General features: G+C 39.2%; 1 protein-coding gene across 2 annotated transcripts in view; it reads right to left on the bottom strand.

Moving 5' to 3' along the window:
* Window positions 1–13,314, bottom strand: part of Dnah5 (dynein axonemal heavy chain 5) — a 192,320-nt gene that overhangs the window by 48,280 nt on the left and 130,726 nt on the right. For both annotated transcript variants that reach the window (XM_090332123.1, XM_090332124.1), the window contains exons 59-61: window positions 11,260–11,463; window positions 8,593–8,772; window positions 4,226–4,363 (exon numbers count right to left, since the gene is read on the bottom strand). In XM_090332123.1, the coding sequence (XP_090188249.1) occupies window positions 4,226–4,363; window positions 8,593–8,772; window positions 11,260–11,463 (522 nt within the window). The remainder of the gene's footprint in view (window positions 1–4,225; window positions 4,364–8,592; window positions 8,773–11,259; window positions 11,464–13,314) is intronic.

Here is a 13,314-nt window from a genome sequence, read left to right as displayed (position 1 = left end):
TACACTTTATGACTAAAATACGCTCCAGCTCAGGGCCTTAGTTCTTTAACCCAAATGCCTCTGTGTTCAGGAAACAACTAATAATTCTATCTGTAAAGATTTATGCTCACCAAATAAGATGGCAATGGACAAAGCCTTAACTATATGAATATTGAATGTTCATTTATAATAACAACAAATACATGTATAATTTTACTGAGTATATAGATATACATATATCATAGTATTGAGATCTTGTTTTGATTCTTTCTTTTGCAGGATTATTTAAATTATTATATCAACATGAATATTCTGAGGCCATTAAAAATGATCTAAATGCTTTATAACCAAGAAAGTGAAGCAGGTAGATCAGGGAAACATAGCCGCCAGGAATTCAGACACTCTATTAATGAAGCGTTTGGTTAAAAGCACAGAAGCACTATTTCCTTTGCTTTAAGCCTTACATTCTCTCCTGTGCTGTAATGTGTCCTCTCTCCCAAATAATCAGTGTGCTCTGAGAATGGAGCAAGGATAGCTTAAAGAAAGGAACTTACCTTGGATTTGGGGAAAATGTTTGGGAAAATGACTTCCTTGGCACAAAACCCATTTGAAAATACTTATCTCAAGGATGGGAAAGCATGTAGGGCAATGCATGGAAGAACTCATCCTTTGCAGGAAATGATGCCCACATGTCAATGGCCCAAGTTTAACAAGGACAACCTTGAAATCTCTGGGCCCAAATGATAACACAGTGTAGCATTAAGAAGCACAGAATGTGCCAGGAATTAGAATAAAGAGAAGCACTAATCCTAAGGTGAAACGGAGAAAAACCCCATCTTACCTTTTCAACATACATGCCACTGATGTCAGGGCACTCGTTGCATGTCCTAGCTGTGGGGCCCTCACATGTCTGAATTGTACAGTAGCTTGCTATCCTGCCTTTGCTTTGCTTTACTACAATATTTCATCTTCTTGGCCTTAAGGTGTCTTAAAATTCTTCTTTTCTTTGATAACATTACAAACGTGGTAACCAAGGACCAGGCCTCTTCCATTTTGGGGCCCTCCTCTCAGAACATACTGATTCGGTAATAGCAGTTTGGCAACTTCACCAGATGGATCATCATCACATGTATTCAGTAATAAAGCAGATCATGGTATTTTTCTGAGTTAAAAACTCACATTATAATATACTTACATTATAGTATGCAGCTGGGTGCTAGTGACTCATGCCTGTAATCCTAGCTACTAAGAGGCTAAGATCCAAGGACCACAGTTTGAAGTCAGCCTGGGAAAGTTTGTGAGACTCTTACCTGCAATTAACTTTATAACAAAAGGCTGGAAGTAGAGCTGTGGCTCAAGTGGTACAATGCTAACCTTGAGCAAAATGCTCAGAGATGGTATCCAAGACCAGCACCAAAAAAAGGTACACAGTGAATATGACTGTTGTATTTGTAAACAGGCTTAAAATATATAGAAATAAGGATATATGTTCAGCTCTCAGATAATAAAGAATAAAATATTATTAGGATTCCTCTTCAGGGTTACCTAAATACTTTTTCTCTAATGAACAGACTGTTTCTGCAATAATACAATAACATGTTTTTGAAAATGAGCTTTTGGATGCAGTTTGTCCTAGTTCCCTTGCTGTTCTTTCCCCTACAGTCAGTGCAGAAAACTAAATGCCCAACCGAGAGGCACATCCCACTTCCCCACCACCCACATGAATCTGCTTCTCCTTCCAGAGGAAAGATGCCCACAGTGTCATGCTTGATTCCACATCAGTATTCAAATCATTTATTTTCACTAAATGGACACTTTCCATTTGACTTGCTATTCTTCCATCCATCATCCTTTCCTGGCTTTTGTTTTCTTGAAGCCCAGGTTTCTCTGGGGTTTTGTGATATGGGGAAGGAGAAGAAGTGAGGGCTCTGAAGGCACAGGAAGAACAAGGACTCCCCAGAGTTCTAGTGAGGTGTTGTTGAAGTGAATAGTTCATGGGGTCCCAGCCCCTAGGTCTATCCTCTCTTAACTGCAGTGAGGTGACTCAGTGTTCAGGAGGCCAACAGAAGCTAGACCCTAAGCACGGGGCCTATGACCTTATAAACATTCACGGCCACATTCTCCTCCCTCAGGCTGTACAGGCCTGGGCCACAGTGAAGTAGGCCCTGCACCCCTTCTAAATGACCTGTAAGCCCTTGGGGAGAGAGAAGAACAGCACAAGTGACTAAAGCTTCACACATTGTTGACAGAAGGCTCATGCCAGATTATTTTATTAGAAATTTGCCATTATTAAAACACAAGGTTTAAGTCAAACTTGTGTTTCTTACAGTAGTGTTGCTATGATTTGATCAAGTTCAGGCAGTCAAAATCAAAAGCATTCATTGAGTAACTTAGTGCTAATACAAAATGCTAATGTGCAAACAAAGGAATAAGTAAGTATAGCAGTACTTTTTTACTATGTGCAGTAGTCCTTCCTGATACAAATGAGTATCCAAATACCAGAAATGAGTGCTCCTTTTCACGGTTTTTGAGTAGTGTCTTTCAATTTGCAATGCTAATTGGTTGGTCATATAAGGGGATTCTACAAGGCATAAATATACAAACCTATACAGGTGCTGTTATTTCCCCAAAGGCTTTTTAAATCTCTTGCTTTGCTTTTCAGGAGACTTGCCTTTCTAAATCAGTTTTACCATACTGTTATTACAGAAGGCTTATGAAATGCATGAGTCAGGTAATGAGGACATTTCCTCTCACACAGTGTCTACTGTTCCTTGCCTCCCTCCCAGTCCCTCCCGCTCTGTCCTTTAAGAGAACATGGCACGCATTATACATGCACTGAAGCTGAAGCATTACCAGCAGGAATCTCAAGCTAGCCATGCAAAGACTGAGATCGGACAGAGGCAATTTTCATAGACTATTTAGGGAAAGAGTAAATCTGGCTCCTATTTATCAAATACAGGGTTTATCAAGAGCAAATGCAGATGTTACAGTGCTACGAACTTATCTTATTGGGGAAAGGGATCACTTAAAAAAAGTCATTAGAAACTTTCTATAAATATAAAAGACAAATGGGAATGTATATTTTGAATAGGAGAAAATTTTCATGGTGACTTGGAAAATTGGTGTCCTTCATCTGTGATCTTGCCAACCTTAAAAGAAATGCTGTTGAAGCCAGGTGAGGTGGCTCACACCTGTAATCCTAGCTACTCAGGAGGCAGAGATCTGAGGATCATGGTTCAAAGCCAGCCCTGGTACTAAAGTCCATGAGACTCTTAGCTCCAATTAACCACCAGAAAATGGGAAGTGGTGCTGTGGTTCAAAGGGTAGGGTCGTATGCTTGAGCTGAAAAGCTCAGGGACAGCACCCAGGCCCAGAGTTTAAGCCCCATGACTGACAAAAAAAATCAAAATACGAAGGAAGGAAGGAAGGAAGGAAGGAAGGAAGGAAGGAAGGAAGGAAGGAAGGAGGGAGGGAGGGAGGGAGGGAGGGAGGGAGGGAGGGAGGGAGGGAAAGAAAGCGAAACTTTTGACCTTTGATCTTCACCTGGCTCCCCCACCTTGTAAAGGAACCCAGCAGCACTCTTGGCACCTATGTAAGTAAGGGACTCTGAAGTTTTAGCTATGCTAGTTCTGCATTAAATCTGCCTTGACCACCAGAAGGAAAAAGTCTCAATAGATCTGGATTGGTATAACTAAAATAAAGAGCTAGTAGGCAGGTAACATATAACCCTTGACTCTAAAACCTGCAAAATCTCCAGAATATACATAGATAGAAGAAGGCTGTCAATAGTCACTGTCACTGGGATATAGCCATGTGGTTAGTTCTATTCATCAAGCTAAGAGTACTGAAGCCTCTGACAGCCTCTGTAGACCTTAGCCCCTTTCTGTAAATTAAAAGCTCCCACCCTATCTATCTTCCAAGACTATTTCAAAAGTAAACTGAAATAAAGAGGTGAGACATGATTTGAAGCACATAACAAAATTTACCCAAGAGACAGCCATTACCACCAACAGCATGAATCAGGAAACAGGACAGTGAAGTTCTAAAACTCAGTGGCCTCTGGATGAACCACCCTGACAGCTCCCTAAAGGCTTCTGGTGTCTGTGAGAAACAAACTCTCAGAATCAGTAAGGGACCAAGGGTATGTAGATATATTCTGTTATCAGTTCAATGAATGCCTGTGCCTGTCAAGCCCTTGAAGAGAGGAAGTAGAGAAGGGATGCAGGCTTCCCCGCCAGGATGTTACCTGCTTTTCAGTCATGGCCTGTTCATACTCTGCCTGCACCACATCCAGCTCTGCTTGCTTGTCATCCAGCTCCGCCTGTGCCTTCTGCAGGTCCTGCATGGCCAGGACATGACGGTTCTCCTGCACCACCAAGTTGGCCTGCATGAGACAACAAACAGCAGATCAGGAAAAGCCAGACATTCTGCAGTCTCAAGTTGAGGGCCACAAAACACACACATGCTCTCCCTATTCCTTCATTTTATGCCTAGGATCTTCACAAGCCATTAAGACAAAATCTTAATGTGACTTGAGATAAATGTTCATAGCCAGAATATACTTGTCAGCAAACTTTTCTCTGTAAAGTGCCAGATATGGTACACAACTCTCAAGATACTAGACAGAGCCATACCTCTGGGTGAACCACACAAGTGCCAAGGGCAAACACCTAAGACCTTATGGGGCACTGCATGACAGCGATTCAGTTTGACAGTTGTACTAAACTACTGCCCATCTGCAATATCATTAAATACCAATAAACATACAATAGAGTCTAAAATGGTACGCTGATAGCCTGAAGCTAACTCAGTAGGACAGTACTTGCCTAGCATGGAGAAGCCCTGGGTATACACTTCAGTAATGAAAACAAAACCATAGAACTACTGGAAATGGGAACTGGTCTTTCTTAGATATTGTGATATAGCCATGGAAAACTAACAAAGATAGTGTGTGTAAAATCTTATTAAACTAACCCACTCAGTTATCACAGCCTTAGGATTGCCAGTGTTTTCTACTGCTTTATTTGGGGGCAAAAAGCAATACATTTATTTTAAATGAAACAAACCATAATTATTCAAACACAGATGCCCAATATAGAAGCTCTAGAATTTTTTGCAACTTGCTTAAACAATGTGAATTGCTTAAATACTGTTCAGCTTGCTTAAATAATAAGTACTCACTAAAATACTGAAAAACTTCCTTCTCAGATTTTTTGTAAGAACTAAAGGACATACTATGTAAAAAAACAAACAGTATAGTTGATAACATATAACAAAAATTTAGTACAAAACAGATATTGTTATCTATTTAATACTTATGGCTCTGCAAAAAAATAGAATGGAAGAAAGACAGCCTCTTCAACAAGTTGTGCTGGCAGAACTGGTTAAGCACCTGCAGAAAACTAAAGCTGGATCCTTCTTTGTCACCTTGCACTAGAATTAACTCCAAATGGATCAAAGACCTCGAGGTAAAAGCTGACACACTGAAAACTTTACAGGAAGGAATAGGAGATACACTAGGCCTCCTTGGCCCAGGTCGAAACTTTCTTAATAAGGACCAAGAATCACAACAAATCAGAGAAAGGCTAGATAAGTGGGACTGCATTAAACTTCAGAGCTTTTGTATGGCAAAGGACATAGCTAGTAAACTAATCAGGAAGCCTACAGAGTGGGAGAAGATCTTCACCAACCAAACAACGGACAAAGGCCTCATATCTAAAATATATCAACAACTCAAAACATTGAATCACTCCAAAACTAACCTCCAAAGTAACAACCATCCCATTAAAAAATGGGCCAAAGACTTAAAGAGAGTCTTCTCTGAAGAAGAAACAAAAATGGCCTATAGACACATGAAGAAATGCTCAACATCTCTGGTCATAAAAGAAATGCAAATCAAAACAACTCTAAGATTCCACCTCACTCCAGTTAGAATGGCCAGGATCAGGAAAATGAATGACAACAGATGCTGGAGGGGATGTGGCCCAGAGGGATCACTACTACACTGTTGGTGGGAGTGCAAACTCGTTCAACCACTATGGAAAGCAGTGTGGCAGTGCCTCAAAAGGCTAAACATAGAACTCCCCTATGACCCAGCAATTCCACTACTTGGCATTTACCCAACCATCCAGAAACAAGGACATACTAAACCCACTAGCACAACAATGTTCATTGCAGCACTATTCACCAAAGCAAAGATATGGAACCAACCTAGATGTCCCTCAGTTGATGAGTGGATCAACAAGTTGTGGTATTTGTACACAATGGAATTCTATGCTGCTGTCAGAAAGAATGACATCGCCCCATTTGTTAGGAAATGGAAAGACTTAGAAAAAATCATATTAAGTGAAGTAAGCCAGACTCAAAGGAACTTAGGCTCAATGGTTTCCCTCATTCGTCATAATCAGTAGAAACCTTGGGCTCTACTAGCAGAGATTTGCAATAGAGCAAAATCTTGATACATAAGGCCATATAATGTGAAGCTCATTGAAAGGATCTCCAGGATATTGAAACAAAAGCCATATAATGAATGATTGTTGTCCTTAATGTACTATGTTGTCTCTCATCTCCTTTGCTGTCCCTTGGTTATCTCATATTGGTATAGTATCTCACTTTGTTATCTGATATATTGAATTTATTTGTATTTGGATATTTGAAATTTGATAGGGAAGGGGGGAAAACCAAGACGGGTGGGTGGTGTGGGGGGGGTAGGGAAATGGGTACCAAGACATGTGAAAGGGTATCAATGTATGTGAATTAATGCACCTTCTATCTGGCAAATATCATGTAACCCTTTTACTAATTACAATAAAAAAAAATTTAAAAAAATTTTAAAAAAAGAATAAGAGTATAGGCCAGTATCTTCAAGATGTGTAACTACAAAATTCTTCAATATAATGCTAACTAAGCCAAATTCAAAAGCATATTATAAGTCATATGTTGGGACGATGGTGAATTTATCTCTGGATGCAAGACTATTTCTGCATCAGTTAATGTAGTATATTTTTAAAAATCATCTATTATTTAACCCTTTAAAAAAAAAGAGAGTCTTCTCTGAAGAAGAAATAACAATGGCCTATAGACACATGAAGAAATGCTCGATATCTCTGGACATAAAAAAAATGCAAATCAAAACTCTAAGATTCCACCTCACTCCAGTTAGAATGACCATGATCATGAAATCTAATAACAACAGATGCTGGAGGGGATGTGGCCCAGAGGGATCACTACTACACTGCTGGTGGAAAGCAGTATGGCAGTTCCTCAAAAGACTAAACATAGAGCTTCCCTATGACCCAGCAATTCCACTACTTGGCATTTACCCAATCATCCAGAAACAAGGACATGCTAAATCCACTAGCACAACAATGTTCGTTGCAACACTATTCACCATAGCAAAGATATGGAACCAACCAAGATGCCCCTCATTTGATGAGTGGCTCAACAAGATGTGGTATTTATACACAATGGAATTCTATGCTGCCGTCAGCAAAAACAACATTGCCCCACTTTGTAAGGAAATGGAAAGACTTAGAAAAAATCATATTAAGTGAAGTAAGCCAGACTCAAAGGAACATAGGCTCAATGGTTTCCCTCATTTGTCATAATCAGTAGAAACCTTGGGCTCTCCTAGTGGAGATTTATAATAGAGCAAAACCTAGATATATAAGGCCATACAGTATGATGCTAAATGAAAGGACCTCCAAGACATAGAAACAAAAGCCATATAATGAGTAATTGGTGTCCTTAATATACTATGTTATCTCTCATCCTCTTTTGCTGTCCCTTGGTTATCTCATATTGTTACAGTATCTCACTTTATTACCTGATACATCGGATATATTTGTATTTGGTTATTTGAAATTGGATAGGGAAGGGGGGAAAACAAGATGAGGTGCCAGTGTGGGGGGGAGGCAAATGGGGACCAAGACATGAGAAAGGGTATCAATTTTTGTGAAGTAATACACCTTCTATCTGGTGAATATAATGTAATCCTTCTATTAATTACAATAAAAATTATATGAAAAATATGCCAGGTAACAAAGTAAGAGATAGAAACAATATGAGATTAACCAAAGGCCAACAAAAAAGAAGAGAAATAACAGTACATTAAGAACAAAAGTCACACAAGATAAAGTTCTTGTTTCCATGTCCTGGAGGTCCTTTCATTTAGCCTCATCCTATATGGCCTTATGTATCTCAGTTTTGCCTATTGTAATCCTCTGCTCGGAGAGTCTTTGGTATGTACTAATTATTACAAATGAGGGAAAGCATTGAGCCTATGTTCCTTTGGGTCTGGCTTACTTCACTTAATATGACTGAAGATTTTTTTTCTTGTCCATAACTTGTGGTTGCTAGAGTTCACATTGTATATGAGAAATAACTGGCAATCCACAACGGACATAGTGCTCTAAAGAGAATCAGTCCATCCATGAGGGTTCACATAACCGTGGTTGGAATAGGATTACAGCCTCATGCTCTGTCTTTCCCTGAGGATCTAAGCCAGTAACCTAGAGGATGAAGACTCTTGAGAAGGTGGGCAAAGATAAGTTCAGTTGACCTGGAGCCTCCCAGCCAGGCATGGTTCACACAAGTCCCATTTCGGAGGCTTACCTTCAGAGGCAACACTTCTTTGTTTATAGAAAAGAAGGATGCCATAGCTTTGGTCCAGGAACAAAGTCCAGCTACATTTCCACACACACGTTTAGCAGTTTCAATGTTGTAGTCTGCCATCTCAAAGTAAGGACTCAATAACTCTATCACCTCTTCATTGATCATGTCTTTAGGGAATTGCTATAGAGGAAAAGAGTAAAATCAATCAAAATACTTCTTTTCCTAAAGAAAAATTCATATATGATGCTCTGAATGCAAGTAAAACTATTGGCTAGCCAAAAATGGAGTGCACAGCATGACCTACTATTACCATCACAAGATATCAGGCAAAAACTGTCAAGGTGAGAAAGCAGCAAGGCAGGATTGCAAAAGAAGTCTGTTAGGGCTCTGTTTACTGTAGGCGGGAGATGCCAGCCCTAAATAAGTATCCTGGGATCCAGGGAAACAGCAAATTAGTTAGGTGGTTAGCACTAATGGGGTTATTAGAATTTCTAAACCAATAAAAATTTCTTGTCATTAATCCTAAGTAGGTGAATCACAAGCCCATAATATCAACAAGGAAAAACAAACACACAGAGATACATTCAGCCTAAGGACATATAGATTTAGCATTTATCAGACACTAAATGCTTAATACATTCAGACAGAAGTTCTATTAAACTCCCATGAAATGTGAAGATAATAACTTGGACATTAGACCTTGAGGATGGTGAATTAATTTTTAATCATAAAGCTATCAGGAATATGAAAGAATTATTATCTTCTGGAGGGATACAATTTTAAAACAGCAACAGAAATGGACTGAGAATATCCTGCTATATCACAAAGAAAAAACTGGCCTGACAATAAAGCTGGACCTTTAAAGAGTGTGGTGTTTTCTCATCTTATTGGAGATGGTTATACATTTTTTAAGTTGATACCAAGTAAGCACCTAAATAATTTAGTGAAATAACCCACCACATAACATAGAGTAAGAATGCACATTCACTCAAACCTTGCTTGACACGTTTCTTTTAGAAGACTTGACAAGTAATGGAAAAAATGCATAGCATAGTAGAAGAGGATGAGGTAAGGAAATGAAAAACAACAAAAAAAGTTTGCAAGAGCTGTAAGCTACCACCAGATGCAGAAGGCAGGAATCAGAGCCATCTATTCAGGATTCTGTTAAAAGTTTCCTAAGCTACATATTGTTGTAGCAGCAGCAGCAGCAGCAAGAAATTGTCTCACAAGATACTATAGACATAATAAGCTCACAAACATGATGAATTGAAGACTAATGTCAAGACTGTACTAAAATTACAGTTTAAAATGGAAATGGTTTGGGTATCTCTGTGAAAAACAAAACAATAAAATGTCTAGGGAAAAAATGGAGGAGAATTACTGTTTCTCAGCGGTAAGCAGAAAGCAGTAAAACATGACTAACAAAAATACTGATAATTAAATTACGATCTTTAGGGGTTGGAGGTGTGGCTCAGGTGACAAAGTGAAAGTCAGTGGAGCAAAGCCATCAGATGCTGAATATGAGTCCCAGTCTTGGCATAAAAAAATTAACAACCTGTGCTTGTCAAAAGATTATATAAATAAAGTGAAAAGCTAAGCCAGGAAGTAACAGAAGGTAACTGTGATAGTATACAAAAGAATTCAAATGTTAAGACAAAAGATTTCTGAACAGAAGAATTCCCAAAAGGCTCATAAGCCTAAAAAAGATTTCCAGGATCACTATTCCAAGGGAAATAGAAATTTAATAAAACATTACTATAAACCCGCCAGAATAGCTACAGGATGAAAATGGAGAAGGTGTGGGACAACTAATCACCTCTGAGGCATAAGTCCACTGCGTATCAGCGTGTCTCTAAATCTAGTTTCTGCATCTACAGATGCAGCCAGTGGTAGCTCAATAATAAGAAAATATTTGCATTTGCACTGGACTTGGATGGACCTATTTCTTATCGTTATCCTTGCAAACATACAGTACAGCAGCTTGATACACAGCGTTTATATTGTAGTGGCATTATAATTACATAGGAGGAAAGAGGGTAACTTAAAGCATCTAGGTTAAAATGTTGCATTATTTTATCTAAGGGACATTTTTGTGCCCATAGGGACCTTGAACCAGTCCTCTTAAAGTAATGAGGATGGAGTTATTTTGGAATGTGTATGCACCATCTGCATGCATACACACATATATAGGTTCCTTCAAGTGACTTTTTTACATATATATATATTTTTTTTTTTGCCAGTCCTGGGGCTTAAACTCAGGGCCTGCACACTGTCGTTGAACACTTTTTGCTCAAGGCAAGTGCTCTGCCACCTGAGCCACAGCACCACTTCTGGCTTATTTTTTTCTGTGTATGTGATACTGAGATACTGAACCCAGGGCTTGGTGCATGCTAGGTGAGTACTCTACCATTAGACTGGGCTCCCATCCCCCTCAAATGACTTTTTGAATTTTTATTGAAGTTTGTGTATCACCAATGAAGGTTCAATATATTTAAAGTCTGCCACAAAAGTTTTAACACTTATAATCTCTAACATTAGAGGAAAAAAAACTAACTGAAAAAAATATGTATGTTCAAATATATACATAGAGTGACAAATTCTACCCAAGGACTCAGCAATTGCGGCTAGCTAAGTCTCTTCTCATTTCCTCGTGAGTGAACTACCAACCTGTAAGTTCTGCAAGAAGTTCCCTGCGGTCATTAGTTTTAAGGATTCTTGCCAGGAAGGTATGGTGCAGCTTTTGTCCAAGTCAACTTTCACAGCATTGACCTTCCTTTGAAACAGCAGCAGCACACAGTCCATGATTCTCATGATCAGATGCGGGGGTCTTCCCAGCGTGCGGACCGTGGCGATGTCCGAAGGCTTGATGGTCTGCAGAGGGAGAGGAGGGGCTGTGCAACTGCTGATGGCAAAAAAGCACTGGAAACCCAGCCCTTAGGTCCACATGCCACCACTGCATTCAAGGGCACATCAGATTTTTTAAGTTAAATGCAGAAATAGGAAGAACAGATCCCTGTTTAATCCCAAAGAAGTGTGTGTCCAAAAGTATTCACATTTTATACAGTTAGTCAGTGGACAGAAATGTTGTTGAACAGATAAGGAGTGCAACTGTAGGAATTTACTTTGTGTCTAAAATAAAAAGCACATATTGAAAATTTAAAAAAAAATTATACTCAGTACGTAAGTAGATTTGAAACTAGCAAAGTACTACACTTGCAGTGAGTTTGGGGGAGGGGGTTGTGTGGGGGTTTTTTTTTGTTTTGTTTTCTACACATTAGTAATGTGGGTCAAAAATCTGTCTCTCTATTAAGCAACTGAGACTTGTCATGGTGGACAGACACTGGAGGGCAGCCGCAGGGCTGACAGATTGAATAATTAGAGGTTTCTTCCCTGGGAAGAACTTGGGCAATCTGAATTTCACAAAGCTCTCAGAAAAGTTCCATTTATGTGCAGCTATTCTTCTAGCATAAATTACTTAACACTCAGACTCATTTAGGTTGAGAATAGTCTCTCTCAAATACTTCATGAAATAAGTATGGAAAAATATTAACTATAACAACCAATACACTGTTCTCTGCGGGACAAATAGCATGGATTACATCCTTTGTCTGGCAAATCTTCCATCTTGTTTGCATTTACATCTTTCCTGTCAAAAGAAGGTAATCAATGACCTCAGCAAAGCTAATGAGCTTTCTCAGAAGACTGAGAAGGAACACACATACTGGACTTGGTGATCTGGGAATGTAACTACATACCGTGAAAAGATTTATTCAACATGTTAACATGTGCAATAGCTAGACAGGTAGACACTGAGAATTTGTGGAAAAGAACTGAAATGCCAGGCTTTGTTTGAGATAGAAGCCTTGAAATAAAGAATGTAAGTAGATTGGCATATGTTGAGGAAGTAGAAATAAAATTATAAAAAAAGTAAGAGGTGGGCAGGCTTAATTTTGCTTTCACTTTAATAGATTGAACTTTGAGAGAGGTTTGGGCTGTTCCATTGAGTACTCGGGGTCCTCAATCTAAAGTTAAATCTGTTGTGTAAGTATTGAATTCCCCTTTTACTGCAGGCAAAGTAATGTGACTATTACGTACTCTCGTACATACCAGGGCACTGTCAGAGCTAGTTAACAGCTGGAGAGAAATTTTATTTTCAGATCAATCATTAAGAGGGGAAGGGACATATTCTTTGCTGATATCATCATCTATTGTACAAATTAAAATAGCCTGATGCCATATTAGAGAACTTAGTATAAAATTGTAGGACCCTACTGCAAGCTGTTCAAAGTCCACAAAGAAGCAATGAAGATTGAGGCAGAACCAATTTTTTTAATTGTTTAATAAATACCTAACACATCCTGCTAGAGTTAGGATGCTGAATGTCTATCAAAGTCCCATGTGTTAAAGGTTTGCGCCCCAAGGCAGTGTTTTGAGGAAGGGGGGAATCCTCAGCAGGCAGGGCCTTCAGGATGTGGCTAAACCACAGGGGTGATGCAATTGAGGGGGATTTTGAGGCACCAGGCCTTTCCTCTGCTTTTGCTTCTTGGCCATGAAGTAAGTGGTTTTGCTTCTGCTAGGCTGAACTTCCTTGTCAAAGGCTTGAAGCAACAGGTAAGTGATTGGGAAGCAGAACCTCCAGAACTGTTCTCTTTATAAAATAATTGTGTTGGCCACTTCAGTAAAGTAACACAAAGTTGTGTGGTATGAACCTATCACCTTATA

This window comes from Megascapheus bottae, chromosome 4 (genome assembly GCF_031878675.1).
Source record: "Megascapheus bottae isolate mThoBot1 chromosome 4, mThoBot2.hap1, whole genome shotgun sequence".
NCBI lineage: Eukaryota > Metazoa > Chordata > Mammalia > Rodentia > Geomyidae > Megascapheus > Megascapheus bottae.
This window is presented reverse-complemented; position numbering and strand designations above follow the sequence as displayed.